The sequence below is a fragment of the Anomaloglossus baeobatrachus genome, chromosome 7 (assembly GCF_048569485.1).
Source record: "Anomaloglossus baeobatrachus isolate aAnoBae1 chromosome 7, aAnoBae1.hap1, whole genome shotgun sequence".
Taxonomy (NCBI): Eukaryota; Metazoa; Chordata; class Amphibia; order Anura; family Aromobatidae; genus Anomaloglossus; species Anomaloglossus baeobatrachus.
Window position 1 is genome coordinate 276,881,480 of NC_134359.1, and position 22,324 is coordinate 276,903,803.

At 48.7% G+C, this 22,324-nt stretch overlaps 1 protein-coding gene across 4 annotated transcripts; it reads left to right on the forward strand.

Moving 5' to 3' along the window:
- The first annotated feature begins 1,953 nt into the window (after positions 1-1,953).
- On the forward strand, positions 1,954-20,803 carry LOC142245458 (uncharacterized). Of its 4 annotated transcripts, XM_075318181.1 has the most exons (4): positions 1,980-2,115; positions 17,023-17,130; positions 17,805-18,063; positions 18,875-20,803. In XM_075318181.1, the coding sequence occupies exons 3-4, from the start codon at positions 18,033-18,035 to the stop codon at positions 20,539-20,541; spliced, it is 1,698 nt and encodes a 565-aa protein (XP_075174296.1). In that variant the 5' UTR covers positions 1,980-2,115; positions 17,023-17,130; positions 17,805-18,032; the 3' UTR covers positions 20,542-20,803. The 4 variants fall into 4 exon arrangements, with proteins under 4 accessions (XP_075174295.1, XP_075174296.1, XP_075174294.1 ...); XM_075318180.1 differs by lacking the exon at positions 17,805-18,063 and having other exon boundaries at positions 1,954-2,006; XM_075318179.1 differs by lacking the exon at positions 17,805-18,063.
- Positions 20,804-22,324: the final 1,521 nt, after the last annotated feature.

Here is a 22,324-nt window from a genome sequence, read left to right on the forward strand (position 1 = left end):
ACACCACACACACACATATGATCACACACACATCAGATCGCACACCCACACGCATCAGATCGCACACACCCACACACATCAGATCGCACACCCACACGCATCAGATCGCGCACGCCCACACACATCAGATCGCACACCCACACATGTCGCGGACAGGGAGGACGCCGCCGCGCACCCGCTAACGCTCAGGTCCGGCGCTGCTGCGATGGCTGCTCGGTGGCTCGAGCGGTGGGCCGGATCCGGGGACTCGAGCGGCGCTCCTCGCCCGTGAGTGAAAGGGATGGTTGGTTTGGGGAATTTAGTCCGTGACGCCACCCACGGGTCGTGATGAAGATAGGCACCACCGCTGCTGGTGACGGGGAGCCCGGGAGCGATGGTAGGGAGCAGCTGGGATGTTGTTTTCACCCTCCGTGGGTAGGGGTCAATGGTCCCGGGGCCCGGTGATGTTGTGACGGGGAGGCAGGGTTGGTGAGGTGCAGGGTCGCAGGGACAGCGCGGCGTGGTGCCGGATGGCATGGATGTACTCGGTGGGTGGAGCCAACCGCTTAGCCCCGCCCCACCTGGTGTGAACATCAGACACTGGAGGGAGGCAACAAGGGTTTTGTGTTTGGCTGGTGTCCCTGTCTAATGGGGGGGTGTGTTTGTGTGTTATCTGTGACGGCTAGGCCAGGGCGCCACACACACATCAGATCGCACACACCCACACACATCAGATCTGCACTTTTATGCACCACTGAAATGATGGCCACGTTTCTATTGGAACCATTTTCGGACACAAAATTTTTGGACTTTTCCGATTTTTTTGGGAGGTAGAATGAACATGAAACAGAAAATTCTGAAAGTGTTTTTTGGGGGTGATTTTCCACAATTCCAGGCTGAATGGTGATTCAGGATCATACAATGATTTCTTGTTACATGTCTTGTCTTGGAGTTGACGGTATGCCTCAGACTCGAACATCAGATGACAACATTGTCCCCTTTATCTGCTGGTGTAGTAGTCAGGTCTGACATTTTCTTAATATTCTTTGAACAAAGATTGCGGTCAGGTTACCCTGGGGTATACTGGATAGAAGGCACTCAAACTCTGTAGAGACAAGATATACAAATAATTCACCATTGTGACATGTCGATAATGGGGGAAGATTAATTTTGAACACGGAAGAATTACCGGAGAGTTCTTATCATTAATGGACAAATTGCTTTTTTTGGCCAAAGTCTATAGCGCTCGTAACGCCGTTTCTTCTCTTTCTGTTGGAAATAAGTCACAGTTATTCATTATGAAAGGTTTTGTTTTGTTTTTTAAAATTAAAGACCTAGCAAAAATGTGCAGATCTTTGATAGCAGTGAACTTATCAAAAGTTGTGCTGGGAGAGAAAGTTTATTCTTTACCCAGAAAAGACAATTTGATAGTAGAAAACCCATGTGAAGAGAGAGTATTTACCTTCAAACATTTCTTAGAGGTCCCCAGAGAACGTCATTGTTTATTTTGATAGAAAGTTTTCTTCTGGCCCTAGTTGCAATTGGTATTACCACCAAAACACGTTGTCATGGTGTGACTAAAACAGTCGGAAATATCTTAAAGATCACCTGCCAAGGTAGTGGAAGATATAGAAGATCGATTAATAGGAAGAAGGAATGGAGAACGTTTACTCCAATGATATATGGATCTGGGCAGTTGATCATTGGAATCTCTCAAAAAGTTTGCAGTGAAAGAGCAGAAAGTATCACACATGATAGGATTAGATACGCATAGCTCAGCAGAGAGTGTGGCACAAGACACGACTGGAAATATTGTCCTTGTAGACAGTATCACTAATACAGCAGATCAGTGACACAGGGAAGGATGGAAAAAGAAATCACCACACCCTGCAGTTGGCAGTGGAGACTGGAGCCGAGCAGAGGAGCCCTCCTCCAACATATTCACAGACTGTGTAGCCACATGGGAGAGGAGGGGCAAGAGACAGCAGGAAGAAGGAAAGAAAAGAGCGGAAGAGGACAGAAAGAAGGTAACGACGGTCAGCAGACAAGAGAGAAACAGCTGAGGAGAGACAGGAGGGAAGAGAGAGACAGGAAGTAAAAGAGGCTGGAAGACAGAAGACTAGCGAGAGACAGGAGGTAAGAGAAAGACAGGAGATAACGAGAGATAAGAAGTAAAAGAGAGACAGGAGGGAAGAGAGAGACAGGAGGGAAGAGAGAGAGACAGGAGGGAAGAGAGAGAGGAGGTAAGAGAGAGACTGGAGGGAAGAGAGAGACTGGAGGGAAGAGAGAGAGACAGGAGGGAAGAGAGAGACAGGAGGGAAGAGAGAGACAGGAGGGAAGAGAGAGACTGGAGGGAAGAGAGAGACAGGAGGGAAGAGAGAGACAGGAGGGAAGAGAGAGACAGGAGGGAAGAGAGAGACTGGAAGTAAAAGAGGCTGGAAGACAGAAGACTAGCGAGAGACAGGAGGTAAGAGAAACAGGAGATAACGAGAGATAAGAAGTAAAAGAGAGACAGGAGGGAAGAGAGAGACAGGAGGGAAGAGAGAGACAGGAGGGAAGAGAGAGAGGAGGTAAGAGAGAGACAGGAGGGAAGAGAGAGAGACAGGAGGGAAGAGAGAGAGAGAGGAGGGAAGAGAGAGAGAGAGGAGGGAAGAGAGAGACAGAGGAGGGAAGAGAGAGACAGGAGGGAAGAGAGAGACTGGAGGGAAGAGAGAGAGACAGGAGGGAAGAGAGAGACAGGAGGGAAGAGAGAGAGACAGGAGGGAAGAGAGAGAGACAGGAGGGAAGAGAGAGAGACAGGAGGGAAGAGAGACAGGAGGGAAGAGAGAGACTGGAGGGAAGAGAGAGAGACAGGAGGGAAGAGAGAGACAGGAGGGAAGAGAGAGAGACAGGAGGGAAGAGAGAAACAGGAGGGAAGAGAGAGACAGGAGGGAAGAGAGAGAGACAGGAGGGAAGAGAGAAACAGGAGGGAAGAGAGAGACTGGAGGGAAGAGAGAGAGACAGGAGGGAAGAGAGAGACAGGAGGGAAGAGAGAGAGACAGGAGGGAAGAGAGAGAGACAGGAGGGAAGAGAGAGAGACAGGAGGGAAGAGAGACAGGAGGGAAGAGAGAGACTGGAGGGAAGAGAGAGAGACAGGAGGGAAGAGAGAGACAGGAGGGAAGAGAGAGAGACAGGAGGGAAGAGAGAAACAGGAGGGAAGAGAGAGACAGGAGGGAAGAGAGAGAGACAGGAGGGAAGAGAGAAACAGGAGGGAAGAGAGAGACAGGAGGCAAGAGAGAGACAGGAGGCAAGAGAGAGACAGGAGGCAAGAGAGAGACAGGAGGCAAGAGAGAGACAGGAGGGGAGAGAGAGAGTCAGGAGGGAAGAGAGAGACAGGAGGGAAGAGAGAGACAGGAGGGAAGAGAGAGAGACAGGAGGGAAGAGAGAGACAGGAGGGAAGAGAGAGACAGGAGGGAAGAGAGAGACAGGAGGGAAGAGAGAGACAGGAGGGAAGAGAGAGACAGGAGGGAAGAGAGAGACAGGAGGGAAGAGAGAGACAGGAGGGAAGAGAGAGACAGGAGGGAAGAGAGAGAGACAGGAGGGAAGAGAGAAACAGGAGGGAAGAGAGAGAGACAGGAGGGAGAGAGAGAGACAGGAGGGAAGAGAGAGACAGGAGGGAAGAGAGAGACAGGAGGGAAGAGAGAGAGACAGGAGGTAAGAGAGAGACAGGAGGTAAGAGAGAGACAGGAGGTAAGAGAGAGACAGGAGGTAAGAGAGAGACAGGAGGGAAGAGAGAGACAGGAGGGAAGAGAGAGAGACAGGAGGGAAGAGAGAAACAGGAGGGAAGAGAGAGACAGGAGGCAAGAGAGAGACAGGAGGCAAGAGAGAGACAGGAGGCAAGAGAGAGACAGGAGGCAAGAGAGAGACAGGAGGGAAGAGAGAGACAGGAGGGAAGAGAGAGACAGGAGGGAAGAGAGAGAGACAGGAGGGAAGAGAGAGACAGGAGGGAAGAGAGAGACAGGAGGGAAGAGAGAGAGACAGGAGGGAGAGACTGGAGGGAAGACAGAGAGAGACAGGAGGGAAGAGAGACAGGAGGGAAGACAGAGAGACAGGAGGGAAGAGAAAGACAGGAGGGAAGAGAGAGACAGGAGGGAAGAGAGACAGGAGGGAAGAGAGAGACAGGAGGGAAGAGAGAGACAGGAGGGAAGAGAGAGACAGGAGGGAAGAGAGAGAGACAGGAAAGAAGAGCGAGAGACAGGAAAGAAGAGCGAGAGACAGGAGGGAAGAGAGAAAGACAGGAGGGAAGAGAGAAAGACAGGAGGGAAGAGAGAAAGACAGGAGGGAAGAGAGAGAGACAGGAAAGAAGAGCGAGAGACAGGAAAGAAGAGCGAGAGACAGGAAAGAAGAGCGAGAGACAGGAGGGAAGAGAGAAAGACAGGAGGGAAGAGAGAGAGACAGGAGGAAAGAGAGAGAGAGACAGGAGGGAAGAGAGAAAGACAGGAAGGAAGAGACAGAGAGACAGGAGGGAAGAGAGAGAGACAGGAGGGAAGAGAGAGAGACAGGAGGGAAGAGAGAGAGACTGGAGGGAAGAGAGAGACAGGAGGGAAGAGAGAGAGACAGGAGGGAAGAGAGAGACACAGGAGGGAAGAGAGAGAGACAGGAGGGAAGAGAGAGACAGGAGGGAAGAGAGAGACAGGAGGGAAGAGAGAGACAGGAGGGAAGAGAGAGAGACAGGAGGTAAGAGAGAGACAGGAGGTAAGAGAGAGACAGGAGGTAAGAGAGAGACAGGAGGGAAGAGAGAGACAGGAGGGAAGAGAGAGACAGGAGGGAAGAGAGAGAGACAGGAGGGAAGAGAGAAACAGGAGGGAAGAGAGAGACAGGAGGCAAGAGAGAGACAGGAGGCAAGAGAGAGACAGGAGGCAAGAGAGAGACAGGAGGCAAGAGAGAGACAGGAGGCAAGAGAGAGACAGGAGGGAAGAGAGAGACAGGAGGGAAGAGAGAGACAGGAGGGAAGAGAGAGAGACAGGAGGGAGAGACTGGAGGGAAGACAGAGAGAGACAGGAGGGAAGAGAGACAGGAGGGAAGACAGAGAGACAGGAGGGAAGAGAAAGACAGGAGGGAAGAGAGAGACAGGAGGGAAGAGAGACAGGAGGGAAGAGAGAGACAGGAGGGAAGAGAGAGAGACAGGAAAGAAGAGCGAGAGACAGGAAAGAAGAGCGAGAGACAGGAGGGAAGAGAGAAAGATAGGAGGGAAGAGAGAAAGACAGGAGGGAAGAGAGAAAGACAGGAGGGAAGAGAGAAAGACAGGAGGGAAGAGAGAAAGACAGGAGGGAAGAGAGAGAGACAGGAAAGAAGAGCGAGAGACAGGAAAGAAGAGCGAGAGACAGGAGGGAAGAGAGAAAGACAGGAGGGAAGAGAGAGAGACAGGAGGAAAGAGAGAGAGAGACAGGAGGGAAGAGAGAAAGACAGGAAGGAAGAGACAGAGAGACAGGAGGGAAGAGAGAGAGACAGGAGGGAAGAGAGAGAGACAGGAGGGAAGAGAGAAAGACAGGAGGGAAGAGAGAGAGACAGGAGGGAAGAGAGAGAGACAGGAGGGAAGAGCGAGACTGGAGGGAAGAGAGAGACAGGAGGGAAGAGAGAGAGACAGGAGGGAAGAGAGAGACACAGGAGGGAAGAGAGAGACAGGAGGGAAGAGAGAGAGACAGGAGGGAAGAGAGAGACTGGAGGGAAGAGAGAGAGACAGGAGGGAAGAGAGAGAGACAGGAGGGAAGAGAGAGAGACAGGAGGGAAGAGAGAGAGACAGGAGGGAAGAGAGAGACAGGAGGGAAGAGAGAGACTGGAGGGAAGAGAGAGAGACAGGAGGGAAGAGAGAGAGACAGGAGGGAAGAGAGAGACAGGAGGGAAGAGAGAGACAGGAGGGAAGAGAGAGAGACAGGAGGGAAGAGAGAGAGACAGGAGGGAAGAGAGAGAGACAGGAGGGAAGAGAGAGAGACAGGAGGGAAGAGAGAGAGACAGGAGGGAAGAGAGAGAGACAGGAGGGAAGAGAGAGAGACAGGAGGGAAGAGAGAGACAGGAGGGAAGAGAGAGAGACAGGAGGGAAGAGAGAGACTGGAGGAAAGAGAGAGACTGGAGGAAAGAGAGAGACAGGAGGGAAGAGAGAGAGACAGGAGGGAAGAGAGAGACTGGAGGAAAGAGAGAGACAGGAGGGAAGAGAGAGAGACAGGAGGGAAGAGAGAGACTGGAGGAAAGAGAGAGACAGGAGGGAAGAGAGAGAGACAGGAGGGAAGAGAGAAACAGGAGGGAAGAGAGAAACAGGAGGGAAGAGAGAGACAGGAGGCAAGAGAGAGACAGGAGGCAAGAGAGAGACAGGAGGCAAGAGAGAGACAGGAGGCAAGAGAGAGACAGGAGGGAAGAGAGAGACAGGAGGGAAGAGAGAGAGACAGGAGGGAAGAGAGAGAGACAGGAGGGAAGAGAGAGAGACAGGAGGGAAGAGAGAGAGACAGGAGGGAAGAGAGAGACAGGAGGCAAGAGAGAGACAGGAGGGAAGAGAGAGACTGGAGGAAAGAGAGAGACAGGAGGGAAGAGAGAGAGACAGGAGGGAAGAGAGAGAGACAGGAGGGAAGAGAGAGAGACAGGAGGGAAGAGAGAGACTGGAGGAAAGAGAGAGACAGGAGGGAAGAGAGAGAGACAGGAGGGAAGAGAGAGAGACAGGAGGGAAGAGAGAGAGACAGGAGGGAAGAGAGAGAGACAGGAGGGAAGAGAGAGACTGGAGGAAAGAGAGAGACAGGAGGGAAGAGGGAGACAGGAGGGAAGAGAGAGACACAAGAGGGAAGAGAGAGTCAGGAGGGAAGAGAGAGAGACAGGAGAGAAGAGAGAGACAGGAGGGAAGAGAGAGAGACAGGAGGGAAGAGAGAGAGACAGGAGGGAAGAGAGACAGGAGGGAAGAGAGAGACAGGAGGGAAGAGAGAGATAGAAGGGAAGGGAGAGACTGGAGGGAAGAGCGAGACAGGAGGGAATTGCCTATATTAACCAATCAGAGCTCAGATTAATTAACTGTAGCAAAATAGAAGCTAAGCTGTGATTGGTTGCTATTGGCAGCCTGATAAATCTCCAGGCAACAGAAAGCCCTCCCCCTGACAGTATATATTAGTTCACACATACACATATAGACAGGTCATGTGACTGACAGCTCCGTATTTCCTATGTGGTACATTTGTTGTTCTTGTAGTTTGGCTGCTTATCAATCAGATTTTTATTTTTGAAGGATAATACCAGACTTGTGTGTGTTTAGGGCGATTATGTGGCGAGGTTGTTGTATGTGTGGTGAGATGTGTGCTGAGGGTGGTATATGTGTTCATATACGTGGTAGTGTGTGGCGCATTTTGTGTGTGTGTTCATATCCTCGAGTGTGGTGAGTATCCCTTGTCGGGGCCCACCTTAGCAACTGTACGGTATATACTCTTTGGCGCCATCGCCTCATTCTTTAAGTCGCCCTTGTTCACATCTGGCAGCTGTCAATTTGCCCCCAACACTTTTCGTTTCACTTTTTCCCCATTATGTAGATAGGGGCAAAATTGATTGATAAATTGGAACGAGCGGGGTTAAAATTTCGCCTCCTAACATAGCACCCACCGCTGCCCGGGATAGTAACTGTCTCCCTATTTCTCTCCCATTCTCTGTCTGTCTCCCCCTCTGTATATATCTCTCTGTCTCTCTATCTCTTTGTCTCTTTCCCTGTCTGTCTATCTATCTCTTTCCCTGTCTGTCTATCTATCTCTGTCATTTTCCCTGTCTGTCTCTTTCCCTCTCTTTCCCTGTCTGTCTCTTTCCCTGTCTGTCTCTTTGTCTGTCTCTTTACCTGTCTTTGTCTGCCTCTTACCCTGTCTGTCTTTTTCCCTCTCTTTCCCTGTCAGTCTGTCTCTTTGTCTGTGTCTGTCTCTTAACCTGTCTTTCTCTTTCCCTCTCTTTCCCTGTCAGTCTGTCTCTTTGTCTGTGTCTGTCTCTTTGTGTCTGTCTCTTAGCCTGTCTGTGTCTGCCTCTTTCCCTGTCTGTGTCTGTCTCTTTCCCTGGCTGCATTGTGACACGCCAACATTCCATATAAGGGCGTGGCTGCGCATTCTTCTGAAGTTCTGGCTGCACTGTGGCTCCCAGCTCCATTCGCTTTAATGGAGGCAGGTTTTTTGGCGAATAACTGTAAAGCGCGGGGATAAAATTTTGTGGCTGTAGCTGCGACGGTGCAGATGCCAATCCCGGACATACACACATACACACATACATACACACATTCAGCTTTATATATTAGATATCACCAAGTGGTAATGATTAAATATCCAAAGAATGACACTGGACAGGAAAACAATAACTACATATATCCAATTGAAAGGCACATAAACTGCTAATATGTGCCTTTGCCTGCTGATGGGAATAGGCATGAGGTGAGGTGGTAAAAACAGTGATCACGGTGGTATAGGTAAATGTAATCCTAGTTCACTCATATAGTGCATTAATCCATAAAGTGCATGTGCGTGTGTTACAACTATTTTCAAAAACACTAACCACCGCTGATCAAAATAAAAGGTTCAGAGGATATTCCTCAAATATTAATCACATCCCATAGCATAGAAACCCCTACGTACGTTTTGCTTACTTTGTGTGGAATGTCATATAGTTCCGACCACTTCTCAGGGGGGAGTATACTGTGTTGTGTGGAAATAGCACATTTTATATCCTGTCCTCCTCATTAGTAAGAAAAGCCATGTCTGCGGCACCTGTGTGCGCCTCCAATGAATCATCTAGCTGTGAAAATGGTGCGTGTGCACACTACGAGATCAGAAACACTGGCGCCGGGGATCTGGTCTAAACGGCGCATGCGTTTCCCACGCGTCACCAAGGAAACCACAAATGCGCACATGCCCAAGTAGATCTCTATCTCTCTCTCTCTCCTTCTCCATTCTCCGGTGCCGGAACCTCCTATTTCAGCCATCTTTGTCGTCCTTCTTCTGAAGCCTATGTGCATGACACGTCCTATGCCATCCACACTCGCTGGTATTGAGGTCCTGCGCAGGCGCACTTTAATCTGCCCTGAGCAGGGCAGATCAAAGTATTGTAGTGCGCATATGCTAGACCGCCGAGTGTAGATGACGTAGGACGTGTCATGCACTCCGGCTTCAGAAGGAGGACGAAGATGGCCGAAAGAGGAGGCACTAGTACCGGAGAATGGAGACACCCATCCGACCGGTCTGCACCACCCACCCCTTAGGTGAGTATTATAAAGTGATTTTTACATTCTACACAGCGGCCTGGGCTCTTATATGCAGTATGTTAGAATGCTGTATATAAGAGCCCACTGGTGGTGGCCGCAGCTTATAGGCCCCAAATATGCTGACAGGTTCCCTTTTACGTGGTATAAAATACAGGAAGGAAGACATATGACAAATCCCATGGAGCAATAGGGTTAGTGTGACGCCCTGGACTAGCCAGGTAGTCACATACTTACCAACACACACACCCCCACCCTAGGCAGTTACACCAGCCAAACCAAAAACCCTTGTTGCCTCCCTCCAGGGTCTGATGTCCACACCAGGTGGGGCGGAGCAAGGCGGTTGGCCCCACCCACTGAAGAGTTCACAGGCCTGGAGGCGGGAAGGTGTCAGATTAGTCTTGGAGTTGGAAGTGAGAGGAGTAAACACCTGAGGTGTCTGGGTCGGAGCCCAGACACTGACAGCAAGGTTGGCAGACAGTGGTGGCCGTCTGTAGGAGTTGGTGGAACTTCGCAGAGCCATAAGGACCGGGGTCGGGCGTCGGCCCGCCGGTACCGGACCGGGGAACGGAGTTAAGCTAAGCACACAGGCTGGGCCATCGGACCCCGACCAGGCTTGGAGCCACCGTCAATAGTCAAATCCGAATGTGACTGGAACCCCCGGGGTTCCCTAACAACCAAGTCCCGATTGAAGGCAACCGTCCACCCAGAGAGGATATACAGCCACCGCCACAGGCTAGAGATCCAAGGGCCAGTGCCTGCGGGCAACACGGGCTGCTACGGCACCTATACGCCGGGGAGCGGACTACCGGTGGGCAACCACAGGAGTCAAGAACATTTTCAAAGGTAGAAATAAGGGTATCCTCAGCTCACCTGTTCCTCGGGCTGCCAGTCCTTGCGGGTGCCAGGGATCCACCGGCAAGTCCCAGCTGGTTTAGGAATAAATGCAAAAAGAGGAAAGGATCCGGCACAAACTCCTCTGGATAAAATGTCAAAGTTTTATTGGCAAATATTAAAAAGGTTCCATCCGTGTAAACAAAAGGAGGGAGTTATCCCATGGAAACTTTACGCGTTTCGGACTTCCATATTAAAAGCAAAGAGTCCTTAATCATAAGTAATCCATGTACACCACACAGCTACTAAAATAGACTAACTCACTATGTGGACACAGAAGGAAAGCTGGCCATCACTAATTGCAAACAACTGGCAGTGGGTGTAAACCTTCATACATAATTGCAAAAGGATGAACTAGCAAGACTATATGTGGTTAAAGGCTAAATAAAAATATATACATATCAACTTAACACAACGAAATACATCAATAATAATGAAAAAAGTCATTAATCCAACCGTCCAGACCACCAAAAAACACATAAATATGTCAGTGAATATACAAATGTATACATGAGTGAACAAACAGGTATAAAGACAGCTTATATTAAATCTCATCATCAGGTGGGCAAGAGTCCTAATGAAAATGCATGTGTATATCAGAAAAGGAGAATTCCCAAATGTAAGCACATAACCGCCAATATATTCATAGATTATATGAAAAAACGTATATAAAAGAATTTAATTATTTTTTATTTTTTTATTTCTTTATTTCTTTATTATTATTCTTTTGTTTTTTCTTTATCTATACATATACCTCTGTGCGTGTATATAAACAGATGATTGTTCACTAAAGAGAGGAATACTCATCCCAGGACACAAATTGATCTCAAATCACATGCATTTTCATCTATATATCATGCTCCCTTAAAAAAAAAAAAAAAAAATAATTCTGCTGTCAAATGTGCGCACTTACCGGATTTTTTGCGGATTTGCTGCATGTTTCGCTGCAGAAAATGTTCAGAACATCTCTGCAGTGAATCACCAGCAAATCCTATGGAGAAAAAAAATCCTGTGCGCACTGGGCGGAATTTGACAGCTGCATGTTTTGCTGTGGGAATCCCGCAGCAAAAACAAGTGCATGTCACTTCTTTTCCGCACATCGCTGCGGGATTTCACTCCATTGACTCCAATGTTAATCATGAAATCCCGCAGGGAATAACGCAGGCAGCAAATTCTGTGCGGTTCATTGCATTTTCCTGCGTTATTCCCTGCGGCATTTCGCGGTTTACCTCCGGTAATGTGCATCGCTTGTCTGCGGTTTTGCAGGGAAGTGATGTCATTACAGGAAGAGGAAGCGGAGGAGAGAGTAAACACACACAGATCACACTCACACACAGACATCACAGACATAGAACACAGACACAGACACATAGAACACACATAGAAAGAAAACGGAAATATAGAAAAAAAAGAACGTGGGCTCCACTGCATATTTACCGTCCAGCCGAGGTAAGCACACAGCGGCGGCCCGGTATCCTCATGCTGGGGAGGGAGAGGGGCAGGGTTAATGTCCCCCGCCTCACTCCCCCTCCGGCAGCCGAGAATATCAGCCGCAGCTGCCCCGGCACTGTCGCATACATTATGCGGCAGCACCGGCGTGTCCCCGACTGTTCTTGCTGCAGTGTAGCAGTGGCAGCAAGGTAATACAAGGGGTTAATGATGGTGGGGGACCACCGCCATTAACTCCAGGCTTGATCATGGCAGCGTCTATGTGACAGCTGACACGATCAACCCGTAAGTAAAGTGAATAAAACACACACACAGAAAAATCCTTTATTTTAAATAAAACAAACAAGCCTCGTTCACCATTTTATTAACCCCTCCCGCACCAAAGCTCCGGCGTAATCCACCGCTCCGGCGTAATCCACAGGTCCTGCGCTGCTTACATCCAGCCGCGACTGTCACAGAGACAGCGCTGAATGAAAGCAGCAGACAGCAGAGGTAATTACCGGTCATTTCCCAAGGCCGGTAATGTGAACTCACTGCCGACCGTGGGAAATGCAGCGATCTGTCCTCTATCTATCTATCTATCCCTCTATCTGTCTATCCCTCTATCTATCCCTCTATCTGTCTGTCTATCTATCTATCCCTCTATCTATTCTTCTGTCTATCTACTATCTCAGAATTAAATGACTTTTTTTTTTCTTCAATGTGCTTTATTGCATTGAATGCAATAAAGCACATCCCAACCCGCACGTGGCAAAACCGCGGCAATACCGCGAACAATACCGCGGTAAAACCGCAGCAAACCGTGGCAAACCGCATGCGGTTTTCGGGTGCGGTTTCCCGCGGTTTTTTACCGCGGGTGCGGTAATCTTTGAGAGCATGCAGAATTTTCTCAAGAAAATTCCATTTCCCAGTGCGCACATAGCCTTAAGGCTAACCACAATCCATGCGCTCTCAAATAAAGGGAGAAAATGCCTCTAATGGATGTAAAGAAAAAACGACGGCACCTATACGCCGGGGAGCGGACTACCGGTGGGCAACCACAGGAGTCAAGTACATTTTCAAAGGTGCAGGGAAAGACAGCCACCATCAGCCATCCGGGGAGAGCACAACAACAACACTGCAGCCGGCTGCGGGACCCGTCCATCCGGCCGTTTTGGTTTACCAGAGATTTTGTCAGTGATTGTCTGAGTGAGTACACCAGTGCCGTCCGGCACCGCGCCGCGCTGTCCCTCCAACCCTGCACCCCAGCCATCCGGCCTCCCCGTTACACCACCGGGCCCCGGGATCACTAAACCCCCTACCCACAGAGGGGACAACATCCCAGCTGCACCCCACTATCTTTCCCGGGATCCCCGTTACCAGCAGCGGTGGTGCCATCATCACCACGTCCCGTGGGTGGCGTCACGAACAATCTCCCTAACCAAACCATCCCTTTTCACTCACGGGTGAGGAGTGCTGCTCGAGTCCCCGGGTCCGGCCCACCGCTCGAGCCACCGAGCAGCAGCAGCAGAAGCCCCGGACCCGAGCGTGGCGAGCGCGTCCCCTCCGCCCATGACAACTTGGCGTCTGCTAACAGGATAGAACCGATCTACTTACCAGTGGAAGTGCGCCTTGTAGTCTCCGCCGGCGGCGTCCGGCCGAAAAATTGAAAGAGCCACCATCTTTGGCGCAAAGATTTCCCGCTCGAGTGTCTTCTCCGAGCAGGGAAGGCGTGAAAGCGAAGCCCCGCCCCCAACAAGCGGAAGTGCTAGAAAAAACCAAGAGGGGGCGGGTGAAAGCCTGCCTAATGTAGCCGAGGGCATAAAAAGCAGGGACGCCAGGACTCTGCAACATCTCCTGTTCCTGGAAGTCTGCCAGCAAGCATGTCCGTCCCGTCTGGTGATGCCGAAATTCCCGAACCCACGCCAGGAACGGCGGCGTGGTTTGAAGCCCAGACCGCACAAATGTGCTGCCGCCTTCAAACCCAGGTCCGGTTCTTGATGGAGCGCTGGGTAGCTGAGATGGAGGAAGTGGCGGCGGCCGTGCGGAGACGCGAGGTGGAGGCAGTGTTGGAGGAGCGGGTAAGCGACCCTCGCCCCTGTGTCCGAGAAGGACCGGCCGCTGCGGCTGAGGGGCCCGGTCTGCATCCGCTCACCCTCCTGCCTCCCCCGCCATCCGTACCAGTTGCTGTTGCCCCTCCGCTCGGTCCGCTACCCCCAACATCGGTAGCGGAGTCTAGCCCGTCCACCCTAGAGGACCGGCCTGGGGGTGTTGTCCGGGAATGGCCCGTATCCCACCCGCTGCCATGGAAGATCCTGCGGGAAGTGCCCGTCCGCGACGAGAAGCCGTCGGCCCCGGAAGTGGCCGCACCCGAGACCGTCCCGGCCCCGGCATTCCGCCCGGCCGTGGAAGAACCGGCCGCTGCGGGCCCGAAGGCCCAACCGGTGAGGCCAGCTGTCCCTGAGTCCCACGCCTCGGCTGAGGCTGCGCCGGGCCGACACTGCAGCGCAGCAGTTCAGGCCATTTCACCGCAGGACCCCCACAAGAGAGTACCGGTTGTGGCCGGTGTGGGCGCGGTCCAGCAGGGCCCGACCCGAGCGCAGGGGCATGCCAGCGCCCCTTACTGGGACAGAGAGCCAAGCCAGTTGGGCCGAGAAATCGCCACCAGGGAGCAGCAGAGGGCTGAAGTAATGGCGCGAGTGATTAAGGAGAAGGACCCTCTCCGCAATGCCACCTTTCAGGTGCAGGGCCCGGTGTATGAAGGCCAAGTCAGGAAGTTTGACCCGCAAAGGGGGTTCGGCTTTATTTATGAACCGGGCCTGGAGGCCGAAGTGTTTGTGGCTCGCCGCGACGTCAACTCGCACCTCCCAACGGGCCACCCAGGTCGCGATCTGTTGCCGGGCGACCTGGTAACTTACGCCCGACACTGCGGGGAGAGGGGCTGGTTCGCCCTGGACGTCAAACAAAGGGAAAGCCGCAGTGTGCAGATGCGACCCCAGCCCCCTCCTCCACCGTCCTGTCCGGATATCGAGCTGGAAGAGGTCCTGGATGAGTGCGACCTCAAATAGTGGCAGCGGTCCACCGTTGCACCCTGTTGTCCCCCGTTGGGACCCTCAGCACTTTGAATGAATCCGAATCAACCAAAGTTTTCACCTGATTGTCATCAGTGATTATCCCGGCCGTTGCCGGCAAGTTGTCCCCGGAGGGACCCTATGTGTTTACCAACCACATGAGAAACTCCTCATGAACATGGCCGAGAACTAGCAGGCCACCCACGAACTTGTGGGCCTGTAAATAATTTGTGGGCAGGTTTTCCGTCCGTGCCGCCTCCGGAGAGGCAGATTGGAGGAAGGGCCCGCAGCAGAGCAGGCTGGGGCCCGGCCACCACCAGGACCGGTGGCCACCCTCCGGGGGTCAGGGGTCCCCCTGGACGTGGGGTCCCCTGAAGTGACAGCCGGGTGCGAGACACCGTACCCTTTCCCGCTCGGGTAACCTGGACCAGGACTGGGGTAAAGGGGTGCTGCCCATTTCTTAGGGGCAGCATCAAGGATCAGGTTATTTGGGTGGGAGAGCGGATGACCATGAACCCGTCCGTTTAATAAAAATGTTTGAAACGTTAAAAGTAATGCACCTCCCGTAATGGAAGACCTGAAAATATACGTATGTTGAATGTTTTAATATGTTATTTATCTTTTACAGTTTGAAAAATAAAACCGGTGATGGACGGGCAGCCCACGGACGGTCTGCATTTTACCAAGGGGGAGTGTGACGCCCTGGACTAGCCAGGTAGTCACATACTTACCAACACACACACCCCCACCCTAGGCAGTTACACCAGCCAAACCAAAAACCCTTGTTGCCTCCCTCTAGGGTCTGATGTCCACACAAGGTGGGGCGGAGCCAGGCGGTTGGCCCCACCCACCGAGGAGTGTACAGGTCTGGAGACAGGAAAGGTGTCAGATTAGTCTTGGAGGTGGAAGTGAAAGGAGTAAACATCTGAGGTGTCTGGGTCGGAGCCCAGCCACTGACAGCAAGGTTGGCAGATGGTGGTGGCCGTCTGCAGGAGTTGGTGGGACTCCGCAGAGCTGTAAGGACCGGGGTCGGGCGTCGACCCGCCGGTACCGGACCGGGGAACGGAGTTAAGCTAAGCACACAGGCTGGGCCATCGGACCCCGACCAGGCTTGGAGCCACCGTCAATAGTCAAATCCGAATGTGACAGGAACTCCCGGGGTTCCCTAACAACCAAGTCCCGATTTAAGGCAACCGTCCACCCAGAGAGGATATACAGCCACCGCCACAGGCTAGAGATCCAAGGGCCAGCGCCTGCGGGCAACACGGGCTCCTACGGCACCTATACGCCGGGGAGCGGACTACCGGTGGGCAACCACAGGAGTCAAGAACATTTTCAAAGGTGCAGGGAAAGACAGCCACCATCAGCCGTCCGGGGAGAGCACAACAACAACACTGCAGCCAGCTGCGGGACCCGTCCATCCGGCCGTTTTGGTTTACCAGAGCCTTTGTCAGTGATTATCTGAGTGAGTACACCAGTGCCATCCGGCACCGCGCCGCGCAGTCCCTGCACCCCAGCCATCCATCCTCCCCGTTACACCACTGGGCCCCGGGATCACCAAACCCCCTACCCACGGAGGGGACAACATCCCAGCTGCACCCCACCATCTTTCCCGGGATCCCCGTTACCAGCAGCGGTGGTGCCATCATCACCACGTCCCGTGGGTGGCGTCACGAACAATCTCCCTAACCAAACCATCCCTTTTCACTCACGAGTGAGGAGCGCTGCTCAAGTCCCCGGGTCCGGCCCACCGCTCGAGCCACCGAGCAGCAGCAGCAGAAGCCCCGGACCCGAGCGTGGCAAGCGCGTCCCCTCCGCCCGCGACATTAGATATCCAGATGTCATAACTCCATTTATCTTCCAGACAATGTAGAAAGTAATCTATTTTCCACACATTAAGCACAGATAGATGGTACGAATCAGTAGACGTCAGATAAACTAAAAAAGATATATGTATGAAATTTAGAGATATGGAGTTTGTGCATATATCCGACTGGCACATTTAAATATGTGCCATTCCGGATTAATGAGAATGGTGATAGTGAAATTTTGGATATTAAAAAAAAAATAAAATATTGTGCATCACAAAAATACAACATTTCCAAACATAACAATCCTTATATAATTGAAAAATGAAAATGTTAGAGCATCCAACATGTGAAGACAAAATAGTGAAGGATATGACTTTATCGTATTGTTGTACACTTACCGGACCCTGCTCTAGCAACTCCTGCTTCTACCACTAGGTGCCGCTGTACTGACTCTGAGGGCAGCACTGGTGATATAGGAGGTGGCGAAGTTGGCATTGGTTAGTGTCTCAGGTGCCACACGAGCTTGTAGGAAAAGCCTCTATCTAGAATTTTTGTGTTAGTTTTCCTTCTCTCTGTGACTTTTACATTATTATTTTCACAGTTTTGGAATCCAGGAAAAATCTGAAGAAGATTCATCCTGAAGCCATAATGGAGAAAGGAGAAAGCGATGTGTGGGGAGATGAGCGGTGCAAAGAGGAGGATCCTACAGGTAATCGCCCCACAATATAAATAAGTGTAGAGTCACACTCTCCTCATTCACCGGCCCGAACATCTAGGTTAGAGGTTTTATGTTATGTGTTTTCTCACTTTTTGTTGCTGTACATTCCCCCTTTCAGCTAAAATACAGATTACACTGGTATACAGTGATTTTGGTGCCAACGATGTCTGAATGGTTTATATTAAGTTTATGGTGCTGATTAAGAATATGCCACATTGGCTCTAGATCCTGAGATATTTAAATGTCAATAGGGATGATCGAATACCTCAAATATTGGGCTTCGCGAATATTTTCCGAATACCTCACCGCTAATTGGCTATTCGATGCGCAATGTAAGTCTATGGGAAGCCCGAATAGTACCGAATAGTTGTTATTCGGGTTTCCCATAGACTTACATTGCGTATCAAATATTCGCGAATAGTCGAATAGCGGCGAGGTATTCGGAAAATATTCTCGAAGACGAATAATTGAAGTTTTCGATCATCCCTAATAGTCAACTAACTAATGCAACACGATTGAAAAGCATTAAGAACTGCGAGAATATTATTATTTTTGTTACAACTAGTAAGTAAACAATCCAAAATCATACAAAAAAAATAAATTAGACACCTAACAGTGACAGGAAAAAATATTATTAGCGCCAACAATCATTTCTTCCGTTGTAGGCCATGAGACTTTTGTCCAATGCTCTTGCTTTGCCCGGCTATCCCAGAGGCACATGAAGCTTGAATATTTTGTGTATCCAGATTTGTCTCCAAGCAAGAAGGTCACCATCTTCAGATCAACACAAATCGACCACTGATGTTCATGATAATACGATTTTTAAATTTTCATATTCTTTAAGTTTTGTTGCATGAGCCGACGGACTACCTGGTTGATCCTGCCAGTAGCATATGCTTGTCTCAAAGATTAAGCCATGCACGTGTAAGTACACACGGACGGTACAATGAAACTGCGAATGGCTCGTTAAATCGAAAAGATGCATAACAGTTACCAATGTGCAGAGAACACATTTCAAGCTTCTAATGGAGCCATCTATAAAAAGCCGCCAGTCTTCTGGTCGATATTCCGACATATAATGTTGATATTCAGACATGTAATTACTGTGATATTAGTACAGACATACAATTATACCTGAGTTTGCAGTCTCTCCCAAATCCTTCATAGACCTGAACATTCGACCAAGAGTTTATCTTTTGTGCATGTGAAGAGAGAAGAAAGATGCCTGTCAGCTACAAAAAAACACTATTTACCTTCAGTTTTAATGGTAGTCTGCATATATATAACAATTAAAATATGTTAGGCTGTAAAAGAGCAGCTGCAGGGAGAAAATTAAGTTATATTTTCTCTGTAGCTGCTCGCTTCTCGTCACTGAGGAAGTGCAGAGAGCACAATTCAGAGAGAGATGACTGCTACAACCCTCTACTTTCCCTGAAGATTGAAAGTGAGAATATTTTCTATTTAGCGAATGGATGCGCTGCCGACAGTAGTTTTTATGCTAGCATAAAATATGCAATCAGTGACAAATGTTTTATTCTTTGATGTTTGTACTGGTTAATGATCGGGAGTGGATATTAGTAAAATTGATTCTTGTGCAGTCATCACATCATATAAAACAGTTATTCATAGAACATTGGACTCATTTACTATTACTTATATTTTTAATTTTAATATTAAGATTAATATAATTTTTAAGTTACTTTGTTCAAAAATAAATAAGTTTTCTTCTTGGCAGATGACTGTACCGACACCTCCAAAGGACATCTGATATCTCCAGACTTTAAAGCAGAAGATTGTAGCATCAAACAAGATCCATATGAAGAGCATGGAAACAACTCAGATATACACTCAGCCCTTCATATCAAAGAGCTACCTTCTGATCCTTTTAAAGTACTATCTCCTAAATCATCACAGAATGGTATGGAAAATACTGTGGAAGATCAAAGCGCGCCCACTAGGAAAAAAACATTTTCTTGCTCAGAATATGAGAATTGTTTTGCTCAGAAATCAAATCTTGTTGTTCAGGAGAGATCCCACATTGAAAAGAAGCCATTTTCATGTTCAGAATGTGGCAAATGTTTTTCTTATAAATCAAGACTTATTGTACACGAGAGATCCCACACAGGAGAGAAGCCATTTTCATGTTCAGAATGTGGGAAATGTTTTACAAAGAAACCTCATCTTATTATACATGAAAGAAGTCACACAGGAGAGAAGTCATTTTCATGTTCAGAATGTGAGAAATGTTTTACATATAAATCAAACCTTGCTGCACATGAGAAAATTCACACAGGAGAGAAGCCATTTTCATGTTCAGAATGTGAGAAATGTTTTACATATAAATCAAATCTTGTTGCACATAAGAGAATTCACACAGGAGAGAAGCCATTTTCATGTTTACTATGTGGGAAAGGTTTCACTAAGAAATCTCATCTTGTTATACATGAGAGAATTCACACAGGAGAGAAGCCATTTTCATGTTCAGAATGTGGAAAGTGTTTTACAGATAAAACAGTTCTTGTTACACATCAGAGAATTCACACCGAAGGCAAGCCATTTTCATGTTCAGAATGTGAGAAAAGTTTTACATATAAATCAAATCTATTTGCACATAAGAGATCCCACACAGGAGAGAAGCCATTTTCATGTTTAGAATGTGGGAAAGGGTTTAATAAGAATTCTGATCTTGTTATACATGAGAGAAATCACACAGGAGAGAAACCATTTTCATGTTTAGAATGTGGAAAATGTTTTACAAATAAAACAATTCTTCTTAGACATGAGAGTAGTCACACAAATAGAAAGCCATTTTCATGCTCTGAATGTGGGAAATATTTTACATGTAAATCAAATCTTATTAGACATATGAGTATTCACATTGGAGAGAAGCCATTTTCATGCTCAGAATGTGGGAAATGTTTTTCAGAGAAAGCATCTCTTGTTATACATCAGAGAAATCACACAGGAGAGAAACCATTTTCATGTTCAAAATGTGGGAAATGTTTTATTAAAAAATCTATTCTTATTATGCATGAAAAGATTCACACAGGAGAGAAGCCATTTTCATGCTCAGAATGTGGGAAATGTTTTACGGAAAAATCATCACTTCTTGCACATCAGAGAATTCACTCAGGAGAGAAGCCATTTTCATGTTCCGAATGTGGGAAATGTTTTACTATGAAAGGTCATCTTGTTAGACATCAGAGAACTCACACAGGAGATAAACCATTTTCATGCTCGGAATGTGGGAAATGTTTTACAGATAAATCATCTCTTGTTGCACATCAGAGAATTCACACAGGAGAGAAGCCATTTTTATGTTCAGAATGTGGTAAATGTTTTACTAAGAAATCACAGCTTGTTAGACATCAGAGAACTCACACTGGGAAGAATCCACTATAACCCCTTAGTGATCAAGCATAATTTTTCAGATCTGTCACTTTTTTGTGGAAATAACTATGGATTTTTTTCAACATATCCCAGTCATTGGAGAATTGTTTTTTCCTCACACGTTGTATATTGTTAGAAATAAATTTAAATTAATATGTTTTGCTTTTATTTTTAGAACTTTGACAAAAAAGGAAAATATTCAAACTTTAAATGTTTATACCTATGAACCAAATAGCTTTACTGAGAAAGAAAATAATAAACCTTATGTCTACTATGTCAGCATAATTCTTTACTCTGTCAGAAGGGCTAAAAGTTTAGCAGAAAGTTTTCATTATTTTCGTCACAAGGTTTTTACAAAAATCGCCGACTGTCATGAAGTTGTCATAATCTGGAGAGACTACAGATTCTGGCACTCTGCCTGCGCACTTCTCTGATGTCTGTGACCAGCACAAGCAGACTCGGGCATCAATCCACAGATTGGTAGTTCATAGGCAGGATAGCAAGTTAATCTCTGCTGGGCTGCTTGTTAGTCTCTTTGATAACATAATGTGGAGGAGACAGTCACGTTCGCTCTCCTCCTATACCTGCTGGCTGGACTATTTCATTAATGCCAGCTATAGTTTACCTATACTGGTCTGGTGAGGTTTTGTGATCCAAACTTACTGGTGGTTGTTGTGCCTTATTACTATCAGCAATTGTGTTGTTAATCCTCGTTGTTTTTTGTTGCTATCTTCATGCTCTTGCTTTTCTCCTTAGTCTTTTACTGTTTGTACCTGTGACTTTGGATTGTGTCTAAGTTTTGTTTTTTACCGGTCTTTATCTGTCTGTATCTCACTCTTGCCCCTTCTTTAAGCATGGATTTACAAAACACATTGGCTATTCGGAAAGAAGAGGGGAGCTTCAAACAGAAAGTCACCGGATTGATCACCTCAGTTATTTAGAAGGACCAATGAATTTGGGTCCTAGCTAAGCAGGGGAACCTTAAGTTTAAAATGCTTTGTGGGGGGGGCGTGGCCTGCTTGCTAATGGCACCGGTCACCTAGCTGCTGAGCTCCAGCCACCTCGACTCCTAACCGGCTCACTGCGGCTCACCAGTGGCACCAATCTCTCTGCACACGGGGGGAAAGTGCTGCGGAGGTACCCAGGAACGTGGCATGCCAAGGGGAAAGTCCCAGAAGAAGCCGTCCCCGGCGAAAGTTACAGACTTCTTCTCCAGCACGGGAAGAGGGAAAATGGCAGCAGCATCCTCCTCCACAGCTTCCTCACGCTCATCCAGGAGGGGATCCACAGCAGGCCCAGACTTGGACACAGACGCTGCAGATATACCGCTTACCAAAGGTACCATGCAGAAACTGCTCAGTGCCCTCCGCTCATCACTGCAGCAGGATTGGAAAGATATGGTGGCTGAGCTGAGGGGAGATATCACTGCCATAGGCAATCGCACAGCACACATTGAAACTAAAATGCAGGAGCTGACAAAGTCACACAATAGCCTCATTGATGCCAATGCAGCACTGGAGGAACAAGTGCAAAAGCTCCATACCAAGGTCTTGGATTTAGAGGACAGGTCCCGCAGAAACAACATAAGAATCAGAGGAATTCCAGAGGACATACCAGACAAGGGGCTGCAGAGCTTTCTAGGCTCCTTACTGCAGGAGCTGCTCCCAGACCTGTCTGCAACTGATTTCCTGGTGGACAGAATACACAGAGTCCCTAAGCCTAAATCCCTCAGTGCTGATGCCCCCCGGGACACTTTGGCTCGCCTGCACTTTTACAAGACCAAAGAAGCCCTGCT

What these genes read in the sequence shown, in the direction of transcription:
- LOC142245458 (XM_075318180.1), top strand. Translation starts at nt 17,070, where the DNA reads ATGGAGAAAGGAGAAAGCGATGTGTGGGGAGATGAGCGGTGCAAAGAG. An exon ending in CAAAGAGGAGGATCCTACAG is followed by an intron (nt 17,131 to 18,874) that starts GTAATCGCCCCA and finishes TCTTCTTGGCAG; the next exon opens with ATGACTGTACCGACACCTCC.